This window comes from Bos indicus, chromosome 25 (assembly GCF_029378745.1).
Source record: "Bos indicus isolate NIAB-ARS_2022 breed Sahiwal x Tharparkar chromosome 25, NIAB-ARS_B.indTharparkar_mat_pri_1.0, whole genome shotgun sequence".
NCBI classification, from domain to species: Eukaryota; Metazoa; Chordata; class Mammalia; order Artiodactyla; family Bovidae; genus Bos; species Bos indicus.
The window spans coordinates 5,053,177-5,079,377 of NC_091784.1; the positions used below are offsets into that span (position 1 = coordinate 5,053,177).

General features: G+C 51.8%; 1 protein-coding gene, 2 long non-coding RNA genes and 1 other non-coding gene across 7 annotated transcripts in view; 3 read left to right on the forward strand and 1 right to left on the reverse strand.

The window, feature by feature from the left end:
• The first annotated feature begins 1,902 nt into the window (after positions 1-1,902).
• Positions 1,903-5,409, forward strand: LOC139179614 (uncharacterized). The gene is made up of 2 exons (XR_011563939.1): positions 1,903-2,050; positions 5,179-5,409. It is a non-coding gene; the product is annotated as an uncharacterized lncRNA (long non-coding RNA).
• A 3,006-nt stretch (positions 5,410-8,415) lies between these two features.
• On the forward strand, positions 8,416-8,488 carry TRNAS-GGA (transfer RNA serine (anticodon GGA)). The gene has a single exon. It is a non-coding gene; the product is annotated as a tRNA-Ser (tRNA).
• A 2,529-nt stretch (positions 8,489-11,017) lies between these two features.
• On the reverse strand, positions 11,018-12,443 carry LOC139179696 (uncharacterized). The gene is made up of 2 exons (XR_011564004.1): positions 11,974-12,443; positions 11,018-11,332 (listed from the first exon to the last, which is right to left on the reverse strand). It is a non-coding gene; the product is annotated as an uncharacterized lncRNA (long non-coding RNA).
• Positions 12,444-14,483: 2,040 nt separating this feature from the next.
• Positions 14,484-26,201, forward strand: part of SEC14L5 (SEC14 like lipid binding 5) — a 39,984-nt gene continuing 28,266 nt past the window's right edge. For all 4 annotated transcript variants that reach the window (XR_011564005.1, XM_070779605.1, XM_070779604.1 and 1 more), the window contains exons 1-2: positions 14,484-14,748; positions 15,386-15,498. Coding sequence is in view for 3 of the 4 variants with exons in the window: in XM_070779605.1 (XP_070635706.1) it covers positions 15,436-15,498 (63 nt within the window). In the remaining variant the exon portion in view is untranslated. The remainder of the gene's footprint in view (positions 14,749-15,385; positions 15,499-26,201) is intronic.

Sequence of the window (26,201 nt, forward strand, 5' to 3'; positions counted from 1 at the left end):
GCCCAGGGAGCCCTGGAGTTCTCACTCAGTCCCTTTCAGCTGTTGCAGCTTGTACGCAGGTCATTTTGTCCTTCTGAGCCTCAGTTTTCCCCGTCTGTGAAATGGACACAACTATAGTATCCACCTCCTAGGTGAGATCCCATGTGTTAAGCACTTGGCATGCCCCTAGGCCCTGAGTGAGGGTCCCACAAATGGGAGGGGTTGACCTCTGCAGGTGGAGGCTCCATGCTTGTGAGGCTGAGGGTTACAAGCAATTACAGGACAATGCAGAACTCCAGACTTCTCCCAACTTCCAAATCCTCCTTCCCTACACCTAGAAAAGTGAAGTTTGGCTTCTGGGAGGGAACCAGACTAGGGACCTCCAGGTGAGCAGGCTGATAGCTCAGCTGCTGTAACAGCCGTGACACTGATGATGTTTGACATTGATGATATTAATGCCATTTCTCCATTATTGAGGACCGACTCTATGCCAGGCAACACAGCATGTAGCCAATATACTTCAGCAGGTTGACACTCCCCAGAGACCCCCACTGACTCCCCGAGGACCCTCCCTCCCAAGAGGAAGCTCTCTTATCTTCCAGGGAAGCTCGCTGAGGCCCCGAGAGGCCCAGTGCCAGCTGGGCTGGTTCCTGGCTTAGCCTGCTCTGGCCCCGTGCTCTCGGACCCCCACCCGTCTCCACCCTCATGGGCTGACTCAGCTGGGCCCGGCCCAAGTGCTTTGGGGAGAATGAGTAGATTTTGGGAGGAACTGAGTTGTCCTTCACCATCCCTCTTCCCTCCAGCCTCTAGAATCTGGGTTTCTGAGCTGGTGCAGCATGTGTGTGTGTGTGTGTGAGTGTGTGCACATGTGTACACACGTGTGCAAGACACTCTGTGGGTAGGCCGGATGGGGTGGGAGCTGGGATCTGGCCCCTGTGGATCCTCCTGTGGGCAGATGGGATTTGCTTGGTTTCGAGGAGCCCTCGTATGCCAAGTGACTCATCTGCTCTGCCTGTGCCGTGGGGTGGGGGCTCGGGGAGCGTGTTTGCTTTCCCCGGGGGGTTGACTTGACGTTCACCCTGAAGGGATGGTACCTGCCCAGCTGTTCTGTTCCCTGGCAACTAGGCCACCTTTGGCCCCTGAACCCCATCCCCTGCCTAGAGCTGGGCCAGGCGGCTGTCTCCCAGGAGGCCACCACATCTGAAGGGTCACCCACACCCTCCCTGTTTGCGATCATTGTTTCCCCAGCAGCTGGAGAGGTGCTCGCTCACTCCCTGGCTGGCTCAGGTGTTTCGGTGAACCAGTTTGAAACAAGAAGGGCAGCATTCCCGCAGAGAGAGGGGTGTGCAGGATGGAAGGCCAGTTCCTCACCATGGAGCCTCTCCTCCCAGGGCAGAGGCCCAGGCTTTCTGTGGACAGACAGCTGTTCTCCCATCTCCAGGGGTACAGCTTCACCCCCACCTAGAGGGCATTCAGAAATGCAGATTCCAGGGCCCCCATCTGAGATTGCAGCTGGTGGGTCTGGCTAGAGCCTCAGCATCTGCATGTTAACAAGCACATACCCCCCCCACCCCCCCCACCCCAGGATGCTAAAGCTTGTGGGTCTCTGGATTGCCCTGAGAGACACAGCTGTGAGCAGAGAGATGCAGCACATGGGCAGGCCTGGTCTACACCCTCTGGGGAAGAACCCGCAGGCTGTAGCTTGAGGCCAACCTCAGTCTGAATCCTGCCCAGAGTGTGACCTTGGGTTGGTGGCTTAACCTCTCTGAACCTGGCGTCCCCATCTGTAAAATGTGGATGAGCCAGTGCTCCGTGATGGCGTGGCGTGGAGGGCCCTCTCCTCCCCGCCCTCCAAGGGGACAGGAGGGGGCTGGCCTGGCTTCACCCCGTGTTTTGTAACATGTATTTACTTTCCTCGCAGAACAATGCAATGGATGGAAAATCATGCTGGCCGTCCAGTCCAGATGGGCTGAGTCACACTCAGCCCTGGGCCGGTGAGCTCCCCACCACGGCCCCCCTGGGACCAGGGAGGAGGCTGGCCTCTGGCAGCAGAGACAAGAGAGGGTCCACGGTGAGTCACCCCTGTGCCTGCCCGAGTCATCCCCCAGGAATGTGCCTCTGGCCTGAACTCGCCTGGGGCCCCTGGCAGGCTGCCCCAACCTGGCCACCTCCCCACTGCCTGCCAGGAAGCCCCACCCTGATGCCCCCCAAGTGGGCATCTGCGGCTCAGATGACCTTCCTGCCAGCCCTCTCTGGAGGGCTGTGTACCTGCATGACGGTGTCTGCTGTCAAAACATGAGAACAGCTCCTGACCAGTGCCTGAAAAGTGGCAGCACTGAGCCTCCACTGCCCCTGGCCACCCTGGCCCTTCTGCAGGACCCAGCCATGGAGGGGTTAACCCTCTGCTCAGCAGGGGCCTCTTGGACCTGGCTTCACCCACAGGCTGATGGCCCCTCTGGCCCAGCCACACTGCACCCTAATAGCATCTTGCAGATCTGAGCCTCATCGTGAACCCTGGATGGCTTGCCGGCACAACCTACTCTACATCTCTGGACGCCTCATTTCAAGCCCATCCCTGGGCCTCCCAGATGGAGCTGTGAGGGCCACCCAGTGAGGAGGTCATGCTGTCAGGGCAGAGAGTGGAGCTGGGTGGGGTCCTGGGGCCAGACTGGCTCTGCCAGGCCTGGGATCTCCACTGCAGGACAGGCTGCCCAACCCAACTCCAAAACTCCCCTCCCCACGACCAAGCCTACTTCCTCCCTGCCCTGCCAGGGCCCATGCTGCCCAGACCGGTGGGGCTACATTTCTGGAGCCAATGTGTGACAGTTCCTGGGGATGGCCCAGGTCAGGAGGTCAGGACCCCATTCCCTCCTGCACCTGGGGACCTGAGTGATGGACAGGCCAGGCCACAGGGGACAAAACACAAAATCAAATCAAGCTTTAGCTTGAAACCAAACTGGGTTTGAAATCTGCCTCAGCCATATCACCAGCTGTGTGACCTTAAGCAAGTGGCTTAACCTCTCTGAACCTCAATTTTTCCACCCGTAAAATTGGGAAGAGCCTGTGAGCGAAGATGTCAAATCCTCACTCCTCCATTTCCTAGCTGTGTGGCCCTGGGGAAATGTCTTCGACCTTCTGAACTTTGGTTTCTCCATCTGCAAAACTGTGGACACTCTGGCATTTGCTCCAGTTCAGTTCAGTTCAGTTCAGTCGCTCAGTCGTGTCCGACTCTTTGCGACCCCATGAATCGCAGCACGCCAGGCCTCCCTGTCCATCACCAACTCCCAGAGTTCACTCAGACTCACGTCCATCGAGTCAGCGATGCCATCCAGCCATCTCATCCTCTGTCGTCCCCTTCTCCTCCTGCCCCCAATCCCTCCCAGCATCAGAGTCTTTTCCGATGAGTCAACTCTTCGCATGAGGTGGCCTAAGTACTGGAGTTTCAGCTTTACCATCATTCCTTCCAGAGAAATCCCAGGGCTGATCTACTTCAGAATGGACTGGTTGGATCTCCTTGCAGTCCAAGGGACTCTCAGGAGTCTTCTCCAACACCACACTTCAAAAGCATCAATTCTTCGGCGCTCAGCCTTCTTCACAGTCCAACTCTCACATCCATACATGACCACAGGAAAAACCATAGCCTTGACTAGACGGACCTTTGTTGGCAAAGTAATGTCTCTGCTTTTTAATATGGTATCTAGGTTGGTCATAACTTTCCTCCCAAGGAGTAAGAGTCTTTTAATTTCATGGCTGCAGTCACCGTCTGCAGTGATTTTGGAGCCCCCCAAAATAAAGTCAGCCACTGTTTCCCCATCTATTTCCCATGAAGTGATGGGACCGGATGCCATGATCTTCGTTTTCTGAATGTTGAGCTTTAAGCCAACTTTTTCACTCTCCACTTTCACTTTCATACAGGGCCTTAAAAGGATTAGGTGAAGTAAAACATGTAATAATGACAGAAAATAACGACTTTTGTTGAGCATTTACTGTGTGCCGGGCCTTGTGCTAAGTCCTTAGCTCAGGGAAGCATGTTAGCACTGTGATTTCTAGCTTCATCGAGATGTGATAGACATACAACAGAGTACATATATTTCAAGTGTATCATCTGTTAGGTTCTGACAAAAGCACACAGAAGTGGAACCACAACAAAGAGGGCAATCTGGCCTTTTTCCTCTCCCCACTTTTCAGGTGTGGAAACTGAAGCTCCGAGGCATTCAGTGCATTCAACGCCTACTCAAAAAGGTCAGGAAGGGACTCAGGATTTAAACCCTGCAGTCTGAGCCAGCACCCTCGTCCCTACCTCAACCACCATTCAGCAGCAGGTGCCGGGCACAGAGTAGGTGCCCAGTGTCATGTTGAATGAATGAATGGTGTGATCAAGAGGGTCACTGCACCGTGGTCCCAGGGAAGGTCCCCAGAGGAGGACCAAGCAGAGCTAGTAGGTCCTGAGTCAGAACTGGGGTGGAAGAGAAGGGAGTCATTTGTCCCTTCATTCAATATTTATTGAGTATCTACTATGTGACAAGTCCTGTTCTAGGTGCTCAGGGTGCAAATGGAACACAATGGACATAGGTTCCTCCTCTCTGGGAGCTAGTAGGGCAGGAATGAGGAGACAGTGTAAGCATGACATCCCTAGGGGGAGATCACAGCATCTCTCCAATATCCCCAAGGATGGAGCACTGCAGGCAGACAAAATCATGGACCAGGCCCCAAGACACCATGAAGAAAGCAGCCAGACCCCAGGCTGAAGGTGGCTGGAGGCCCTCGCTGGAGGCAGGGACCCCCGGCTCCCTCATCATGGCCCTCCCTGCCAACCATCACTGATATTTCCTTGGGAACCAGGCTTCCCTGTCCTGAGGGGAGGATCTTGCCCCCAGAGTGCCTCCCATTTGTGGAGCACCTACCTAATGCCCCGTCCTGGGGATATAGGAGCTAGCAAGATACAGCCTGAACAACCCAGTCTGGGAAGAGAAAGGGATAGAAGAGCAAGCTAATGACCACACATAAAGAAACAAAATGACCTGGGACTTCCCTGGTGATCCAGTGGCTTAAGACTCTGCGCTTTCAGGGGCTTCTCTGGAGGCTCAGTGGTAAAGAATCCGCCTGCCAGTGCAGGAGACATGGGTGCATCCCTGATCTGGGAAGATCCCACATGCTGCGGAGCGACTAAGTCCATGTGACACAACTATTGTGCTCTAGGGCCCGGGAGCCACAACTGCTGAGCCCAAGTGCCCTAGAGTCGGTGCTCTGCAACGAGAGAAGCCACAGCGGTGAGAAGCCCAGGAATCGAAACTAGAGAGTGGCCTCCCCTTGCCGCAACTAGAGAAAAGCCTGAGCAGCGATGAAGACCCAGTACAGCCAAAAATAAATACATAAATAAAATTATACATTAAAAAAAAAGACTTTGTGCTTCCAATGCAGGGGGCGTGTGTTCCATCCCTGGTCAGGGAAATAAGATCCCACGTGCCATGCAGCACGGCCAAAAAAAAAAATTTTTTTTTTAAAAGAAATGAATGGAGAAGGAAATGGTAACCCACTCCAGCATACTTGCCTGGGAAATCCTATGGACAGAGGAGTCTGGTAGGCTATACGTCCATGGGGTTGCAAAGAGTCAGACGTGACCTAGCATCTAAGCAACAACATGCATTTGTCAGTTTCTGTCATACGAGTACTGTAAGAAACTAAATAATTAAAAGCATGATTTGTGATTTAAAAAAAAAGAACTGAAATGACCTAACTGCTCATCCGTGGGGAGGTGGGCAGAGGAACAATGATACTGCCAGGCTCTGGACAGGCAGATGGGGTCGGAAAGACAGGGGTCCATAGCCTCACGAGGAGGGAAGTCTAGGTGGTAACAAGTGAAGCAGCAGATGTTTTGACCATTTCTGATTTAAACTAGAGCTGCCCCTAACTCGGCAAGTTGGCCTATCTACCCGGTCTGGACCTGCCCAGGCTCTTTGTCTACTGTCTCTGCTGAGGTCAAACATTCCTGCCCTGGACCCAGGAGGCCCAGCCACAGCAGGCTAACCCCCTCCCCACCCCGGGCCAACCTCTGGTCACCGGCTCAGGCTTAATCCCCCATCCGGGCCTGGGCCTCGGAAGTGATGAGTCAACTCAAGCTGGCTTTGGACAAACACCCCCCTCCTCCCGGCCCTGGGGTCCCTGTTCCACGCCCACCCAGTCCATCCTGTTCCCGAGTCAGGGCCCAGCCTCTGCCGGCCCCTGGGGGGGTGACTTGGAGCAGCCCTTGCCAAAAGAACTTCCTGCAAGTGCTGGAATATTCTGTCCTCTCAGCACGAGCCACACGTAGCTGTTGAGCACTTAGAATGTGGCTCGTGCAACTGCGTGTTTAATTTTGCTGTTTATATTTCTTATTTACATAAATATCTGACATGTTCCTATCTGTTTCATGAATTTAAATAGCTGCCTGTGGCTGGCGACTATCACATTGGGTGGCTCCAGGCAGGGGGTGGGGGAGAAGTCAACGTCCTGGAACCATAGCCTCTCCCCAAGGCAGGGGCAGTTAGGGCCTCCGGGAGGGAGCTGGGGGTCCCTTGGGGTCTGTTGAAGAGGTCAAGCTTAACTTTCCGTACCTGTGGCTGTTCATTCCTAGCCCCTTAGTCTGACCCAGTGTGGTGGGCAGAATCATGACCTGAGCTGATCTCCTAGCGCTGGAGTGTGGGCTCCAGGATCCAGGGGCCAGCCTCCCTCATCCCTCCTAGACCTCTGACTGCCTGTATCGTAGTCCTGCCCTCCCTCAGCCGGTCCCTACACCCCTCCTCCGATGAGGGGGAAGAAGTCACATCTGATCTGCTGAACATCCTTGCCCAGGTCCCCCGGAAAGCAGAGCTTGGGTTCAGGGACTTCGCTTTTGGAAGGGACCCTGGGATACGGGAGCAGGGAAGTGGGTGGAGAGCATACCAGGGGCAGTACATCGACGGGGTGGGGTGGGGGTCCTGCAGTGGGCTGATGGTGGTCCCTCTAGAGGAGACAGTCCGAGTTCTAACCCACTGCAACCTGGGAACGAGAGCTCATTTGAGAAAAGGGTCTTTACAGATGCAATTAAATTTAGGATCTCAAGGTGAGATCATTCTGGATTTAGGGTGGGAAATGGCAACCCACTCCAGTATTCTTGCCTGGAAAATCCCATGGACAGAGGAACCTGGTAGGCTACAGTCAATGGGGTTGCAAAGAGTCAGACACAACTGAGCAACTTCATTTCCACTTTCACTTTCACTGCAAAATCCCATGGACAGAGGAGTGTGGTAGGCTACCGTCCATGGGATCACAAAGAGTCAGAATTGACCAAGCGACTTCACTTTCACTGCATCCAGTGGGGCTTACCAGGTGGCGCTAGTGGTAAAGAACCCGCCTGCCAATGAAGGAGACATAAGAGACTTGGGTTCGATCCCTGGGTCTGGAAGACCCCCTGGAGGAGGGAATGGCAACCCACTCCGGTGTTCTTGTCTGGAGAATCCCATGGACAGAGGAGCCTGGTCGGGGGGCAGGGGAGTAGTGGCTAAAGTCCAAAGGGTCACAAAGAGTCAGACACGACTGAGGCAACAGCCCACATGCACTGCGTCCGATGACAGATGTCTTTATAAGAGACAGGCAGAGGGAGGCTGGAGACAGAGACTCGCCTAAAGAGAAGGCCATGGGACGCCCGACTGAGGCAGAGATGGGAACGACGAGGTTTGAGGAAGGAGGAAGTGGCCCCCAGCGAAGGAACGTGGGCTCCAGAAGCTGGAAAAGACAAGTAAACAGATTCTCCTCTCAGACCATCCAGAAGGCATGAAGGTGGTCAACACCTTGACTGTAGCCCCAGGGTGACTGATTTCAGCTTCTGGCTTCCAGAAAGGTAAGATAATACATTTGTATGTGTTTAATATTTACTGATTTATTTGGCTGTTGTGGGTCTTAGTTGCAGCATGTGAGATCTTGTTCCCTGACCAGGGATGTAACCTGGGGCCCCCTGCATTGGGAGCTCATGGGTTTAGCTGCCCCGACGCATGTGCCATCTGGATTCTTCACCCCTGGGCCACCAAGGCATGTCCCCATTCGTGTTGTTTTTTTAAGCCACTAAGAGTGTGCTGATCCATGACAGTGGCTGTGGGGAATTCACACATGAGGCCCTTCTTCCCTGCCCTGCAGGGGGCTTTGTCTGCCCTACCATCCAGATGACTTTGGGCCAAAGGAAGGTCATGACGGAGGTGGGAGAGAAAGGGGCTGGGGAGTGGGTGTCTCCTTCCCCTTGCATCTCAACGCCACCCTCTCAACAGAGTCTCGAGGGAAATGGACCCTCTCTCCAAGCTGGCACTATTTAGCACTATTGTGTTTTATCGACTTCTCCAATGAGATTTTTTTTTAAATTATTGTGATCAAATACACATAGCATGAAATTTACCATTTTAATCATGTTTTTGTTTTAATGGGGCTTCCCTGATGGCTCAGCGGTTAAAGCGTCTGCCTGGAATGCGGGAGACCCGGGTTCAATCCCTGGGTCGGGAAGATCCCCTGGAGAAGGAAATGGCAACCCACTCCAGTACTCTTGCCTGGAGAATCCCATGGACGGAGGAGCCTGGTAGGCTACATTCCATGGGGTCGCAAAGAGTCGGACACGACTGAGCGACTTCACTTTCACCTTCAATCATGTTTTTAGAGGTTTTTTTGATGTGGACCATTTTTGAAGTCTTTAAAAATTTTTTAAAATTTATTTCTTATTTTTGGCTGCGCTGGGTCTTCGTTGCTGAGTGGGCTTTTCTCTAGTTGCAGTGAGCGGAAGTTACTCCCTAACTGTGGAGTGTGGGCTTCTCATCGTGATGGTTTCCTGTTGCGGAGCACGGGCTCTAGGGCACAAGGGCTTCAGTAGTTGCAACTCTGGGCTCTAGTGTGCAGGCTCAATAGTCGTGGTGCACGGCCTTAGTTGCTCTGAGGCATGTGGGATCTTCATGGATCAGGGACTGAACCCATGTCTCTTGCACTGGCAGGAGGATTCTTTACCACAGAGCCACCAGGGAAGCCCCGTTTTTATTTTGAAAGCCTTTGTTGAATTTGTCACAATACCGCTTCTGTTTTCTGATTTGGCTTTTTGGCCACTAGGCATATGGGATTCTAGCTCCCTGACCGGGGATTGAACCCACATCCCCTGCCCTGAAAGGATAAGTCTTAGATCTCCAAGGAAGTCCCTTAACCATTTTTAAGTACAAGTTCAGTGGCATTAAGTGCACTCAACACTGTTGTGCAACCGTCACCACTATCTACCTCCACAGCTTCCTCAAATTTCTCGTCTTGCAAAACCGAAACTCTGCATCCATTAAACATTAACTCCCCTTCCCCCTGCCCCTGCATCCCCCTCCCACCTCTGGCAGCCACCCCTCTACATTCTGTGCCTGTGAACCTGATGATATGTAAATGGGATCACGCAATATTTGTCCTTCTCTGTCTGGCTTCTTCCACTGAGCATAATGTCTTCAAGGTTCATGCATGGACCTGTCCTTCCTTTTTGAAGGCTGAAACATTTCCACATTATCCCCACTTTAAAGGAGGGGACACTGCAGCCACATATACTGCAGGAACACTGGAAGGTGGCAGGGCCAGAACCTGCACACAGGCCTGTCTGGACTCCGGCACCCGCCACTCACCTCCCTGCTACCCCGCCCCCTCTCAAGGGCGTCTGCTAGGGCATCCTACCTTCCCTTCCGCTTCCTCTCCTCCTCGCTGAGAGCTCCTGGGCTCCGACACTTTTGCTCACCTTTGGACCCCGTTCCACATTCAGTGTCTGCTGGAATCCCAGAGCGTTTGTGTGGAAGTGACTGGACTTGGGGGTGGGCTGGGGGTTGAGGTCGGTGGGGTCTGGCTGTGCAGCCCTCTAGGTCAGGTTCCCCTCCCCTCGCTCCCCTCCTCTGACTCCTGCTGACCCCAGACTCAGCCTCTGCTCCATTGAAGCTGCCCAGCGACCAGTACAACCACACAGAGTTGTACAGGCTACAACCTGCACATCCGTACATGACCACTCTTGCCAATGACCCTGATGGCCCTGGAGGTTCCCCAGTCTGGGAGGTCTCTGAGCTCTGGGGAGGAGGAAGAAGGAACAGGATTAGAAGCAGCCCCAGGACAAATGAGATGTGGTGCAGAAAGCAGACTGAGGATTGCCAGGACTGGGGAAAGGGGAGTAGGAAGGAGTGAGTGCTTTGATGGGTACCAGTTTTCTTTTGTGGTGATAAAAATGTTCTGAAACTAGATAGCAGTGATGGGTGCACAGCCTTGTGAATACACGAAAAGCCACTGAATTGTACACTTGAAAATAACTAAGTCCTCCTGGGTTCCCTTACCCTCCTGCTCTCCATCCGGGTGCCACTTCTCAATAAAGTCTCTGGCTTTGTCAGCAAAAAAAAAAAAAGAGAGAGAGAGAGAAAGAAAGAAAGTGGCTAAAACTTGTAATTTTCATGTTATTATTATAATTATTATTTTGCCATGGCATGTGGGATCACAGTTCTCTGACAAGGGGTCAAACCTTGGGCCCTGCAGTGGAAGCGCAGAGTCTTAACCACTGGATTACCCTGGAAGTCCTGTTTTGTGTACCTTATCTCACACACACACACACACACACACACACACGCACACATACGCACACACACTCACGCACACACACTCAGCTGCAGGGAGATATTCACAGATGGGAGGTAGTTCCTGGAGTCTTCAAAACCCACCACAACAATAGGCAGCTGTGGCTCGATCACTCTGAGGGCCAGTAGGAAGCAGCAGGTGGAGGCTGAAGGCCCAGCCCCTGGGACTGACTTCATGCCCAGTGTTCCCATAGGATCAGCCCATCCTTTTGGTACCTCCTCAGTCCTGACCAGGATGCCTGGATATCTCCGAAGCTCAGGCTGGGAAAATCACACCTTTTGGGTACTTCCAAGGCAGCTCTGGGGGAAGAAGTCCTGGGTTTGATTTCCTTGCTAGCTGTGTGACCTAGGGCAAGTTACTCAACCTTTCTGTGCCTTAGTTTCCTTGTTAAACTAAATGAGGATTAACAGAGTTTTGACCTGAAAAGGCTGTTTGTTTTAATTGAGGTATAGTTGGTTGTTGTTGTTCAGTAGCTCCATGTGACTCCATGGACTGAAGCACTCCAGGCTCCTGTCCTCCACTATCTCCTGGAGTTTGCTCACATTCATGTCCATTGAGTCAGTGATGCTATCTAACCATCTTATCCTCTGCCGCCCTCTTCTCCTTTTGCCTTCAGTCTTTCCCAACATCAGGGTCTTTTCCAATGAGTTGAGTCTTCGCATAGGTGGCCAAAGTATTGGAGCTTCAGTTTCAGTCCTTCTAATGAATATTCAGGGTAGGTGTAGTTCTAAAACATAAAATGAACCATTTCAATGTGTACAATTCAGTGGCATTCAGAGCATTCACACTATTGTGCAACCACCACCTCTGTGGAGTGCCAAAACGTTTCATCACTACAGGGGCTATTTTTGAGGATTAAGTGTTTGGATGTTTGTAAAGCCTTAGAACCATGCCTGGTATGTGCCTGCGTGAGTCCTAAGTTGCTTCAGTCTTGTCTGACTCTTTGAGATCCCCATGGACTGTAGCTTGCCAGGCTCCTCTGTCCATGGGATTTTCCAGGCAAGAAGACTGTAGTGGATTGCCATGCCCTCCTCCAGGGGATCTTTTCGACCCAGGGATGGAACCTGCGTCTCCTGCACGGCAGGCAGATTCTTAGCCACTGAGCCACCAGGGAAGCCCCTTGCCTGGTATACAGCACTGTGCCAAGTAAGTGCTCAATAAAAGGTAGGGATGACTGATAGGAAAACAGTGCTGTGATAGAAGCAGGTGGCCGGTGGTGCTGTTACTGATTCTTTTGCCTTGGCTGGAGGAGGGGGGAGTTAGGCTCTCCCTCCCCTCTGGGTCCCATTTTCCACTCTGAGCTCCTGGGCCCAGGCAGCTGTAGCACCTCTTTTCCCCCAACCCCCCTCCCCTCAGTGGTGTCCTCACGGGTTGTGGGCAGGGGCGGCGCTAACGGCAGCCAGGAGTCCCAGAGCCTCCCTGCAGTTTCAGGGCCTCTCCTCTGCTCCTTGAGGCTTTTCTTGCTCCCACTCCTTGCATCTCTCACGCCCGCTCCTGCTCCCCCAAGCCGGCACCTTCTGTGGCAAAGGAAACACGCGTGGAGGTGATCCGGCAGATTCGGTCTGGGCAGAACTCGGTACTGGGAGCAGTGAGCACGCCCCTCATTTGGGAGGAGCTCTTGAGAGCTGACCTCCCCAACTTATGAGCGCGCCAACCACTCCCCAGGGCCCGCAATGCCTCTGAGCGTCCCGGAATCCCCCAGAGCTGGGAATGACCTCCAGCACTGCCAGGCGTGTCCACTCTGAAGAACCACTTGGAGAGTTTGTTAAACAAGCAAATTCCTAGGCTCTTCCATTGGTGCCCGGGAATCTGCATTTCAGCCTTCGCCCCCCTGGGGAGTAGGGGGCGGTCTTCGGAGCTGGAGAGTTTGGAATCCATCGCTCAGCTTCCTTCCAGGGGTTAGCATTCCAATCTAGGCTTACTTTGTGCCAGTTAACGGGAATCGTGCTGTAATAACAGCGCGCCCTGCAAGACACCCAGGAGGAGCGTGGGGGTTTCCCTGATGAACCCTGGATACCGCGATGCACCTCGGGGGTCCCATCTCCCCCGATCGTTCCCCTTCGTGGCGACTCCAGGAGCCATGGACTGTGCTGCCATCTTGTGGCAGGCATGGGACCCGGGGCGCTCCTTTTCCATTCTTGATTAGTCGCTCAGTCGCGTCCTACTCTTCGCGACCCCATGGAAGACTCACTAGGATTCCTCGTTCTTCACCATTGACCACAGCTTGCTCAAACTCATGCCCATCGAGTCGGTGATGCCATCCAACCATCTCATCCTCTGTCGTCCCCTTCTCTTCCTCCCTTCAATGCTTCCCAGCATCAGAGTCTTTTCTAATTAGTCGGCTCTTTGCATCAGGTGGTGAATGTACTGGAGCTTCAGCTTCACCTTCCTTGAAAACCCTAATCAAGAAAACGCACTGGGCACCAGTGTGCCAGGTCCCCAGTAAGATCCGGTGGACGCTGGGCACATGAGTAAGATAGATAAGGTCTCTGCCCTTGTGGAGCTCATAATCTCCTGGGTCAGAGCTACAAAGAGATTAAAATGAATAAGTAAATAAGATGATTACAGAGTGTGACACAAGCTAGGAAGGAAGCTAGGGGCTGATTATCACAAAGGGCAACAATGCATTTGCTAAATAGAGCGCTGTCTCCCAGTACACCCTCTCCCTGCCTAGGACTCTGGGTCACGCAGGAGCAGGGGAGCCTGTCCGATTCCCTCTTGCAAATGGATAAAGTCACACAGTGCTGGCACATAGTAGGTGCCCAGTACATGGCAAATGAATGAATACACGGATGACAGCTGTCTAGAGCCAGCCTCTTGGCTCCTCCAAGCCAAACAGAGAGGGAGAGGAAGGGGGGAGCTATGGAAGGGATGCTGGGTCTCCTGGATACTGCAAAGGCCAGAAGGGTTTGTGTGTGAGCCAAAATGAGAATGAATGATGGGCGAAACTTCACTCTACCAGTCCACCGTGTATTAAATTGCACCCTCACTCTGCTGGCTTCTTGAATCCCTTCCCTAGTTATTTTTTTTCACATTGGCATTTCCCCGCATCACACACAGTATTGTATTTGTCTTATTTATTTAATGTCTCTCTCCCTCTCAGGTGGCAGTAGCAGTAAAGAACCTGCCTGCCAATGCAGGAGACATAAGAGACGCGGGTTCGACCCCTGGGTCAGAAAGATCCCTTGAAGGAGGAAAAACAGCAACCCACTCCAGTATTCTTGCCTGGAGAATCCCATGGACAGAGGAGCCTGGTGGGCTACAGTGCAGGGAGTGCAGAGTTGGACACGACTGAAGCGACTTAGCACGCATACGCACACACTCCCTCACTGAGAGGTAAATTCCACGAGGGCAAGGACTTTTTACCTGTTTTGTTCACTGAGAACTCTCCAGCGCCTGGCAAGTCCTGACACTCAGCAGGCGCTCTGTAAAGCGGGCAAAGTGAACGAAAGATCCCCGGCGGGGTCAGGAGGGCTCTGGGGTGTGGCCAGTGGAGGGACTGGACTCAGAGCCCAGGAGGAGGGGGTTGCCCGTTAGGGAACTGGCCAAACGTGAACTGAACTGGGGCAAGCCGGGCTGGGAGGGGCAAGGGTTAGACTTGGGGCGCGAGACTGGGGTTAGAGCCTTGGGGCGGGGTCTCCCTGGGGCCGAGCCACCCCCGAGGCTGGGTGCTTTAGGGGCGGGACCCGGTGGAGGCGGGCCCTGCATGAGGCGTGGCCAGTATGGAGGCAGGGCCGAGGTGGAGGCGCGGTTAAAGAAGGCTGTGTAAAATGAAGGGCGGAGCTAAGATGGGGTGGAGTCAGTTTGGGGCGGGGCCTGTCCGGAGGTAAATCTGGGCGGGGCCGGGGCAGAGTCGGGGGGGTGGGGAGGGGGTGGAGCCAGGCCAGGCAGGGATCTTCGCTGTCCTGGGTCCTGGAGCGCTCCCGCCCAGCAGGCCCCTCCCAGAACAACCCGGAGGGTGCAGGGTGTACAAGACCCGACAGCCCGGGATCAGCCATCGCTGGCTCGGACTTCAGGGTCTGGCGATCGCGGTTTCGCCCCGCCCTAGGGGCTGCGCTCTGAGCCAGGCGGCGGCGGAGGACTCCGGTGGGCTCAGTTTGGCTCAGCCCCGGGTCTGCGTCACCGGAGACTCCGAGGGCGAGGGTGAGTTGGGCTTTTGGGGGGCTTGGGTGTGCATGCGTGCGTGCGTTTGGGTTTGTGTGTGTGCATGTGTGTGAACGTCTGTGCGCATCTAGGGAACTGTGCGTGTGGAGGTGGGTGTGTGTGCAAAGTTGAGTTCGTGTGCAAGGGCTCTCTAGTGTGGGAAGGGAGTCCTGCATGTGTGTGCTTGTGTGGTAGAGACAGTGCGTGAGAAATCTGGTGAAGACTGTGTATGTATGTTAGGGGATTTTGGAGGAAAATGGGAGCGCAAGTGCAATGATTCTTGTGGGGTGCATGGGCGAATGAATCGTGGGCATGTTTCCAGCTGGGTGGCTTTATGGGAGTTTACTGGGGCCCCAGCATGACGGGACGAGAAGGGAGGAAAGTTTGGGGGATACTGATTGCTCCTGAGGATCGAGTGTGGTCTGGGGCATTGGTAAATGGGCAGGGCAAGTGTTGGGGGTCTGGCTGGAAGTAACTTGGGGCTCACATTGGCCCCCTTGCTTTGAGAGCTGGGGAGATGTGTGTGTGGGGGGGGGTCCAGAGGGGTGGTGGGCATGCCCCTGGCCAGGGGGAGCTGAGGCCGGGGCTCCGGCTTCAGCTGGAGGGAGCTGCTCCCTCACCAGTCGCCCTCACCCAGGCTCAGTGCCCACTCCTGCCTGGCCGGCTCCTGCCTGGTCCTTCGAGAACATGGTGCAGAAGTACCAGTCTCCCATCCGAGTCTACAAGCACCCATTTGAGCTGGTCATGGTGGTGAGTGACCCCTGATCCCGGGGCCCCTTGTGTGACAGTTGGAGGGCCCCAAGAGGTCAGCCATGATGGGGAGGAGAAGGAAACCCTCAAACCCCTAGATCAGAAGGAATTAATGAGCTACTCCACTGACCGGATGGGTCCAGTTTCTAACCAGGACCCCTCTGCCATCCTATCTTTTGCCCCAACTTCTAGGACCCTTGCGCACTGAGCAAGACATAAGGTCTTTATTTTCCTTGTTGAAGCTCTTCTGTTATCTCAGTCTCCTTTGACACGAAAGAGGGTATCAGGGCAAGCTGCTGCTGTCACTTTGTGTACTGATAATAATAATAATAATGGTACGTATACAATGAAGATGATGACAGCAGCCATTTGTTGAGGATTTGCTAAGTCTTTACAGACGTTGTTTGGTTTCATTCCCAATAGCTCTTATTATTCTCATTTTGCTGCATTAAACTGACGCTCGGACAAGGATGGTCTTAGATTCGGCAGTGGGAAGAGGTGGAGCTGGGCTGGGATCCATATGGGGGGGACTCCAGAGCCTTGAGTTTAACCACAGCACCCTCCGTGTCCCCCTCTGCTCTCACACCCCCTGCCCTCCCCTTCCAGGAAGCTGAGACCAGGGGGAGAGGGGGCACATGTGGGCAGGAAGGGCCTGGGAGCAGTTGTTTATTGGGATTCAGAAGAGCTATGTGACGTAGACTTGGCTCCCGCGCCCTCGGCCTCCTGGATCAGAGGTCTGAGTCCCCGGGGCAGGTGCTGGGGTCGGGCCGCTGTGGGTTTCCTTCTTGATGTGGTCACTCTGTCTCTCGGAGCTTCCCTACTCCATGGAACAGGGGCGATGCTCTGGGGCTGTGATGAAACAGTGCCTGGTGCCTCTGGCTCAGTGCCTGGCACACAGTAGGTGCTCACTAAATGCAGCCATCCCTGTTATTACACCGCATGGTGTTATCAGTGACAGTGTAAGAAACACCAGAATCCACCCCCATCCTCCTCATCCCACTCTTGGTTGCTCAATCCCAGCCTTCAATCCAATGGCTTTCATTGTTGGATAGAAGGCTCTGTGTGTGTCCTTCCCACATCTCTGCTGTGAATCTACCTACATATATGTTTATAGTCACATAAAAGATTAAGAAGCACCATTGGAGTAATCATGCTGTGCTGTGCTGTGCGGATGATGCCAGGCCAGGGAAGTAGCAGGGGCAAGCCTGGGGTTTCATCGACAAGCTGGGTGACCTTGGGCAAGTTACTCAACCTCTCTGAACCTACACCTTCCGTGTCTAAATTGAGGACTCCTATTGCTATTGTAGTCACTAAGTTGTGTCCGACTTTCCTGTAATCCTATGGACTAACCTGCCAGGCTCTCTGTCTGTGGGATTTTCCAAGCAAGAACACTGAAGTGGGCTGCCATTGCCTTCTTCAGGGGATTTTCTTGACCCAAGGATGGAATCTGCATCTGCTGCATTGGCAGGCAGATTCCTTATCACTGAGCCACCCTTAGTATGTTTCAGTTCAGTTCAGTTCAGTTCAGTCACTCAGTCATGTCCAACTCTTTGCAACCCCATGAATTGCAGCACGCCAGGCCTCCCTGTCCATCACCAACTCCTGGAGTTCACTCAAGCTCATGTCCATCAAGTCGGTGATGCCATCCAGCTATCTCATCCTCTGTCATCCCCTTCTTCTCCTGCCCCCAATCCCTCCCAGCATCAGAGTCTTTTCCAATGAGTCAACTCTTTGCATGAGGTGGCCAAAGTACTGGAGTTTCAGCTTTAGCATCAGTCCTTCCAATGAACACCCAGGACTGATCTCCCTCAGAATGGACTGGTTGGATTTCCTTGCAGTCCAAGGGACTCTCAAGAGTCTTCTCCAACACCACAGTTCAAAAGCATCAATTCTTCGGCGCTTAGCTTTCTTCACAGTCCAACTCTCACATCCATACATGACTACTGGAAAAACCATAGCCTTGACTAGACAGACCTTTGTTGGCAAAGTAATGTCTCTGCTTTTCAATATGGTATCTAGGTTGGTCATAACTTTCCTTCCAAGGAGTAAGCGTCTTTTAATTTAATGGCTGCAGTCACCATCTGCAGTGATTTTGGAGCCCAGAAAAATAAAGTCAGCCACTGTTTCCACTGTTTCCCCATCTATTTGCCATGAAGTGATGGGACAGGATGCCATGATCTTTGTTTTCTGAATGTTGAGCTTTAAATCAACTTTTTCACTCTCACTGTCATCAAGAGGCTTTTGAGTTCCTCTTCACTTTCTGCCATAAGGGTGGTGTCATCTGCATATCTGAGGTTATTGATATTTCTCCCGGCAATCTTGATTCCAGCTTGTGCTTCTTCCAGCCCAGTGTTTCTCATGATGTACTCTGCATATAAGTTAAATAAGCAGGGTGACAATATACAGCTTTGACATACTCCTTTTCCTATTTGGAACCAGTCTGTTGTTCCATGTCCAGTTCTAACTATTGCTTTCTGACCTGCATATAGGTTTCTCAAGAGGCCGGTCAGGTGGTCTGGTATTCCCATCTCTTTCAGAATTTTCCACAGTTTATTGTGATCCACACAGTCAAAGGCTTTGGCATAGTCAATAAAGCAGAAATAGATGTTTTTCTGGAACTCTCTTGCCTTTTTGATGATCCAGCGGATGTTAGCAATTTGATCTTTGGTTCCTCTGCCTTTTCTAAAACCAGCTTGAACATCTGGAAGTTCACAGTTCACGTATTGTTGAAGCCTGGCTTGGAGAATTTTGAGCATTACTTTACTAGCATGTGAGATGAGTGCAATTGTGCGGTAGTTTGAGCATTCTTTGGCATTGCCTTTCTTTGGGATTGGAATGAAAACTGACCTTTTCCAGTCCTGTGGCCACTGCTGAGTTTTCCAAATATTCTCAAAAAAAAAATTGCAATCATTGCATTTTAAAATAAAAATGTCCCCTAAGGTAGCACTTAAGAATGTATTAATAGGATTATTAGAGGACTTCTCTGGTGGTCCAGTGGTTAAGACTCGGTGCTCCTAAGACAGGGGGCCTGGGTTTGATCCCCAGTTGGGGAACTATATCCTGCATGCCACAACTAAGATCCCGGCAACGAAGATCCTACGTGCCACAACTAAAACCCAGTACAGCCAAAAAAAAAAAAAGACTAGTGGAATACATGAAGCATATTTCATCAGCTTTGAGTTCCACACGTGCAGGCTGAAGGGCTCAGTTTACTCCTATAGCTGTTAATAATCTTTAGGTGCTGATGGATAAATACTTGTGGGTACAACAGGAAATAGACATTTTCAGATATGTATTACCTGTATTGTGCCAGTTTGTCATTTGTATTTTTTCAAATACTGTGTTACCTTATCTCCATACAGTCCTTGTTCGGCAAAATGGCCCCAAACTACCCCAATGTCAGACAAAGCCACTTTGCCAACTGTTTTCAAAACATCATTGTCCCCAAAATAGCTGCATAACTCAACATAACTTGCTTGCTGTGTGGGCACAAAAGGGGTTTTCTGCACTTAATGTTGGTCTTTGTTTCTCAGCTAAACACTTGCCCTCAGTTTGGGTCAGATGCCGAGGAAGTTTCGGATGAACTCGGCTATTTTGACCACATCCGAGTGACCAGACGAGCTGGCCTTTTGGTTTTTCTGTTTAACAAAACTGACTTGAGAATCAAAACGTCCCTTTGCAGAAATTCCACCATACCACTGAAACTGTGTTCGTGGAATTGGTTATAAAATAATACTAAGGTAACCTTTCTAGACCCAGCATTATTTTTTTTTAGTTATTTTTCTCTTCCACTTCAAAACTGTAACTAATTCAATGAATGGGTGTCATTCCTTGACATGAATTCTGTTTCTGAAGCATGGAATTCCAGGGACCTTTGCTGTTTCCTTTCTTGATAGCCTTCTGTATTATTGGGTTCAGAACAATGAGCTTGTATTCTCTCAGTAAGTAGAGGAAAACAGTTAAGACAATGGAGGCAGCTGATATCCAAGGCTGGCAGAATCCCTGGTCCCTTTGAATGTGGGGTCCCTGGAGGTGGGGCAGGGTCTTTGTGGAGACCTTGGTATGGACAGAAAGACTGTGGTTTGGACGGCGGATTCTGGTTACCTGCTCTCTGAAGGTCACTTTCTGGTCAGCCTACAGCCCGTAGTGAATGATTTCCAGCTCCTCTGGGCTCTTCTCCTGAATGGGTGGAGGTTACGAGTCAGATTCTCCAGGCTGGCCCCTGGCTCTGGGTTCTGACCTGTGAAATGGAAGTAATGAAGTCCCCGCTCCTCAGAGGGGCTTCCCAGTGGCACTAGTGGTGAAGAGCCCACCTGCCAGTGCAGGAGACATGAGAGACCCCGGTTCAATCCCTGGGTGGGGAAAGCCTCCTGGAGGAGGGCCCGGCAACCCATCCCAGTATTCTTGACCTGGAACATCCCATGGACAGAGGAGCCTGGCGGGCTGCAGTCCACAGGGCTGCCCAGAGTCGGACACAACTGAGGCGACCTAGCACGCATGCGTGCACGACCCCATAGCCTGGGCACATGGTCAGACATTCCAGGTTCTGACTCTGATGTTCAGTAAACATCTGTGCGCCCGTGGCTGAGGTGGCTTCAGAAGTGACCTGCATGCGTCTTGTGTGTCCACTGCCCCGGGGTCCCTGTGGGGTTCAAAGCACTGTGGCTTCAGGTCATCTCAGATTCTGCAAACCTTAAGAAGGAAGATGGCATGGAGTAGAATTTCCTGGACAATAGGCTGGCTGATCCTGAGGAGGAAGGGTTATAGAGGTGAGAGGCAGCAATTGTGTTAAAATATTTAAAGACCTGGATTTTTGTATTGATAAACAGCTTGTAATTTAGCAAATGGGTTATTAATAAGGAGTAGCTATTGAAGGTAGATCCTTGCAGCCCAGGTCAACGAGAGTTGCAGTTGGAATCATTGTTAGGGATGTAGTTTTAATAAAGCAGCAGGGGCCTTATTTAAATGTGTTTAAATTAGTTCCCTGGAGCCTGTCATCTGATCCCGTTGCTAACAGATTAAGGGAAGCAACATTTTCCACCCTGGATTGCTTCCAGGGCCCTGACCGGCTCCTACTGGGGCTGGGAGACCGGAGCTGATCCACTGCAAAGTCATCTTCTGATTTCAGGGGGTCCTGAGATCAGCTTTTGGCCCCCATTCATTCGTGAATGCATGCGTTAATGCACACATGAATACATTCCACAGATATTTATTGAGTTTGCACAGTATGCCAAGCATCGTACCAGGTGCCAGGGCTATAGAGCAGTGTCATTCTTAGCACTTTTTCTGAAATGCATCGTTATTCTGTTAATTTGCTCGCCTTCTTGTTTACACGGAATTTGCTTGTTTGTTTACATGAGTCTTTTTCATTAGGCTTCAGAAAGACAGAGACCTTGTCTGTCTTGTTCTCATTGTCTTGACTTGGTTCTCCTGACATGATCCCTTCCTGCCCTCACAGAGCTTGCAGTGTGTGTGTGTGTGTGTGTGTGTATGAGAGAGAGTCATTCCAGGCAATACCATGTAGCAAGATTTGTAGCTGGGAAAGAAAGAATAGGGCATTGCAGGAACACACAGGGGCTTTCCTGGTGTAAAGAATCCACCTGCAATGCAGGAGACGTGGGTTCTATCCCTGGGTCAGGAAGATCCCCTGGGGGAGGACATGGCAACCCAGTCCAGTATTCTTGCCTGGAGAATTCTGTGGACAGAGGAGCCTGGAGGGCTACGGTCCAGAGGGTTGCAAAGAGTGGGACACGACTGACGTGACTAAGCACACATGCATGTGGGAACACAGAGAAGGGCCCATTGGTCAGCAGCCAGAGGCCTTTTAAGTCAGCCACACTTTGCAGTGAGGGGTGGAGAGAGGCAGCCTGCCTGCCTGTCTGTGCCAAGGCTCCTGGGGCAGAACTTGTCTCTCTGAAGAAATGAATGCAGCTTAGTTGGGCCTCTGTGAGCCCACAGGGCTCAGTTTGTTCCTTCAAGGATGTTGGGAGATTTGGGAAGGTGTGGAAAGTGGGTTGGAGGAGGGGTTTTCATCCAGGAGGTGAGAGAGCGGGCTGGGGGGTTGGTAGGGGATGGGGCAGGAAGGAGAAGTGACCAAGGCCAGGTGCATTCTTGAAACACTTGGAAAATCTAAAACAGTGTTTCCCTCCCATCACCATCCTAAAAGTGAAAGTGAAAGTGAAAGTTAAATTGCTCAGTTGTGTCCGACTCTTTGCAACCCCATGGACAGTAGCCGACCAGGTTTCTCTGTCCATGGGATTTTCCAGGCAAGAGTACTGGAGTGGGCTGATGTTTCCTTCTCCAGGGGATCTTCCCAATCCAGGGATCGAACCTGGGTTTCCTGCATTGCAGACAGACGCTTTACCATCCTGACCTAGTGCTAAATGTCAAGACCCCCTGGGCTGGCCTCGCTACCACCCTGTCTTTCCCGGATCCACCAGGGGCACCAGCTGATCCTGGAAGTCAGTGGGCAGGGAGCATGGGGAGCGTGTTCAGAGCAGGAGAGTCCCTGCCCCAATGCGACCTGTGAGTGGGTGAGAAGCTGCAGCAGGCTTGTGAGCAGTGCCCGGGGCAGGGCAGCTGGGCTGTGCGCTCCCCCAGGGCAGGAGAGGCCAGGCAAGAGGAGGCCCCACCCTTAGAGGAAGGGACAGAAGCAGGAAGGAATAGCCACCAGGCCCTGCTAACGGTGCCTCACGCCGCAGCTTCAGGACTGGGAACCTGGGACAGACGGACCAAACTGCTCCCCCGCACCTTGTTGGGTGCTGATGCACTGGCCAATAGCTGTGGATGCACCGCTGTTGTGAACACAGCGGGGGAGCCACTCAGGCTTCCTCCCCTCCCTCCACCCCTCCCTCCCTCCTTCCTTCCTTCCCTCCTCCAGCAAATATTGGCTGTTTGTCTACAGTGTCCCAGGTGTGGTACGTACGAGGCCACTGGGAAATCCAGTGGGGAGGGAAGCAACCTAGAGACAGAGATGCTGACTACAGACAAATAAACACAGACCTGAAACCCTATTGCAAATCCCAATCTGCTGGGGCTAGAAACCATCCATCAGATGGCTTACTTTTCCTAAAAATTGTGGTAAAATATACATTACACAAAATTGATCATTTTTAGGGGTACAGTTCAGTGGCATTAAGTGCAGTTACATTGTTCTGCATGCATCGCCAACATCCACGGCCACAGCTTTTTCATCCTCCCAAACTGGAACTCTGTTCTCATTAGATGCTATCTCCCCATTTTCCCCTCCCCCAGTCCCTGCAAACACAGTTCTACTTTCTGTCTCCATGAATCTGATGACTCTAGGAATCTCACGTAAGTGCAATCATCTAGCGTGTGTTCTTTTGTGACTGGCGTCTTTCACTGAGCATTGTTTTCAAGCTGCATCCACGTCTTAGCCTGTGTCAGCATGTTGTTCTTTTTAACGGCTGCATAATACTCCCCTACGGGACTGTGGCTGGACCGTGGTTTGTTTCATCATTCATTCCTCAGCAGACATTTGGGTTGTTTCCACTTTCTGGCTTTTGTGAATAATGTTGTTGTGAACAAGGTTGTACAAATATCAAGTCAGGTCTCTGTTGGTTTACTGGTGCTCATTTAAGAAAAATGTGTTTGGCACTCTGCTACATGCCTTACATATCATGGCTCCCTTTAGTCTCCTCAGCAACTCTCACAAAGTTGATATCACTGTCATTATCATCATCATCCTCTTTTTTTTCTGAAGAAACTGATTCTTAGGTTAAGTTGAAGTCACCCTGCTGGCAGGGAGCATGGGCAGCCTCTAAACCCAGGGCTTTGTCCCCACCACTTCACCACATCCCACTCTTGCCCCCTGCAGGGTCCTTCTGACCCTTTGTCTCCATCATTTTGTCTCCTGAGCTGACCTCAACCGGAATAGCAGCAGGTTGCTCAGCTACAGGGCCATCTGGACACAGCTGTTTCTATATATTGTATTCAGCAATCATTTCAAAAGACTCTAGGATGATCCCATGCCTGCTTCCCTTCATCAGCTGAGATGACCCTGCTGCCATTGAGTGTCTGATGGCTCCTTCAGCAACTCTGCCAAGAGCTGGGAGTCCCACACAATGGAATATTATGCAGCTGTGAAAAGGAATAAAGCACAGACACAGGCTACAACATGGATGAACCTCGAGAACCTGATGCTCAGTGAAAGAAGCCGGATACAAAATATCATGTATTTTATGATTCTGTTCACGTGAAATGTCCAGAAAACGCAAATCCAAAGAGACAGGAAGTAGATTTAGGGGACTTCCCTGGTGGTCCGGTGGTTAGGACTTTGCCTTCCAGTGCAGGTGGGTGAGGGTCCATCCCAGATGGAGGAGATGAGATCCCACCTGCCTCATGGCCAAAAAACCAAAATGTGAAACAGGAGCAATATTGTGACAAATTCAGAAAATGAAACGGTCTACATAAAAAATTATCTTAAAAAAAAGTGGATTAGTGGTTTCCTGGGCAGGGAGTGACTGTGATGGGTGTAGGGTTTCTTGTTTTTAATTAATGAACCTAGTTTTCAGTGGTGCGGGGTCTTTGTTGCTGTGCACAGGCTCTCTCTAGTTGCAGCGAGCGGAGGCTACTCGTGGTGGTGACTTCTCTTGTTACGGAGCACAGGCTATCGGAGCACATGGGCACAGTAGTGTGGTGCACAGGCTTGGTTGCTCCACGGCATGCGAAATCTTCCCTGGCCAGGGATCAAACCCACGTCCCGTGCACTGGCAGGCAGACTTCTATCCACTGGACCACCAGGGTGGTCCAGGTGTGGGGTTTCTTTCACGGGTGATGAAATGTTCTTGTATTAGACAGTGGTGATGTTTGCACAACTTTGTGAATGTTCTAATAAAATCCATTGAACTGTACACTTTAAAGGGAGCATTTTATGGTATGAGTGTCATGGTATGGTATGAGTATTAAATGAGTATGGTGCATTTATGGTATGGTATCACAATTCTTAAAAAGTAGGGGGGCACTGAGAGGATTGATACCTTGGTCCTGGGGTCTCCCAGGCTTGCAGGGGAAGCTGGGGGTGGACGAGGAAGTCCCCTGAGGACTTTGTGCGATGGTCACGTGCTCAGTGCGTGGGTCCAGCCTGCACAGGAAAGGAAAGGTGAGGTATGGGGCTAAAATACGTGGCTGCAGTTTGCATCTTCTTCCCCTACTCTGGAAGGTTTGGGGTAAGCAGCGTTCCAGCTTCCTTTGAATTTTCATGAGGAAGAGCAGGAAGGAAGGAGGGATGGGAGGAGGAAGCAGCTTGTCAAGTGATTAGCAGAAATAGTTTCTCTGTATTTTACAGACTCTCACTCTTTTTTAAAATTTAAATTTATTGAACAAATTCTTCTGTAGAATGAACCATGCGCCAGGCCCTGTTCTCAACAGTTTACCAAACCGGTTCCTTTATTCCCCTGTCCACTCAGGGAGCTATAACACTTTTCTCATTCTCCTTGTAACAAATGAAGGGAGGTAGGAACGGAGAGCATGTAGGCTTGTTCAAGGTCACAGAGCTGCTCAGGAGCAGAGTGGAGCTTCGGACCCAAGCCCGGAGTCCATGCCCTTCCTGGCTAAGTGACCCTGTCATTCACTCACTCATTGTGTGATGTCTGCTGAGTGTCGACTGCGTGCTAGTCATTGTGACGAGCATTAGGGATTCAGGGCTGATGACTTTTTCCTTCAGCGGCTGTGAGACAGGAAAGAAGGAAAATGGTACAACCAAGCACTCACTGGGCAGTTTCACGACACTCCCCTTAATAGATGAGCCTCAGAAAGAAATGGGACTTTTCTGGTGGCTTAGGTGGTAAACAATCTGTCTGCAATGCAGGAGACCTGGGTTCGATCCCTGGGTAGGGAAGATCCTCTGGAGTAGGAAATGACTACCCACTCCAGTACTCTTGCCTGGAGAATCCCGTGGACAGAGGGACCTGGCGGGCCATAGTCCATGGGATCAGAGAGTCGGGCACTACGGAAGGACTGAGCACACAGGGAGAGACAGGAAATGCCATGCTCAAGGGTTACCCAGCCCTGGGACTTCGCTGGTGGTTCAGTGGTTAAGAATCTGCCTTCCAATGCAGGGGAAGCTGGTTTGATCCATGGTTGGGGAACTAAGATCCCTCATGTCCTGGGGAAATTAAGCCCACCTGCTGAAACTAAGACCTGATGCAGTCATACATGTATATACTAAGTTTACCCAGCCCAGAGATGGATGAGTCCAGCTAGGAATCCAAGCTCCCATGTCCACGTGCTTAGTGTGTTGATGTAGATTTCAGCAGGATGGACAGCCCGTGGGAGAGCTTCATTGGCAGTGTCCATTGGCCTCTGCCTGCCCCAGCTTCTGTCCCTGTCCTGGTGGGTTCTGGGCCTTGGACCAGCTTCCTTTCTGAGTGGCCAGGTGTGATGTCCCTCTCCAGCCACTTGGCAGAAGAGCTGAAATCGAATGCTTCTGTTGCCCTGTGTCCCTCTGGCGGCCACCCCATGCATTCATCTGGCAGGGAGAAGCTCAGGCCTCACTGGTGGGGACAGCGGTCAGCGTCTGAGGCTCTCGGCAAGGATAAAACTAGCTGTGTGAACTGGTCTCCACACAGGGATGGTCCTGTAAGACCCTGCGAACTGCCAAAGGCAGAGGTCCAGCAGGACTCAGGATTCCCAAACCACTGATATTTGTGATGTAGCCAACATCCTCTGAGAGGCAGGACCAG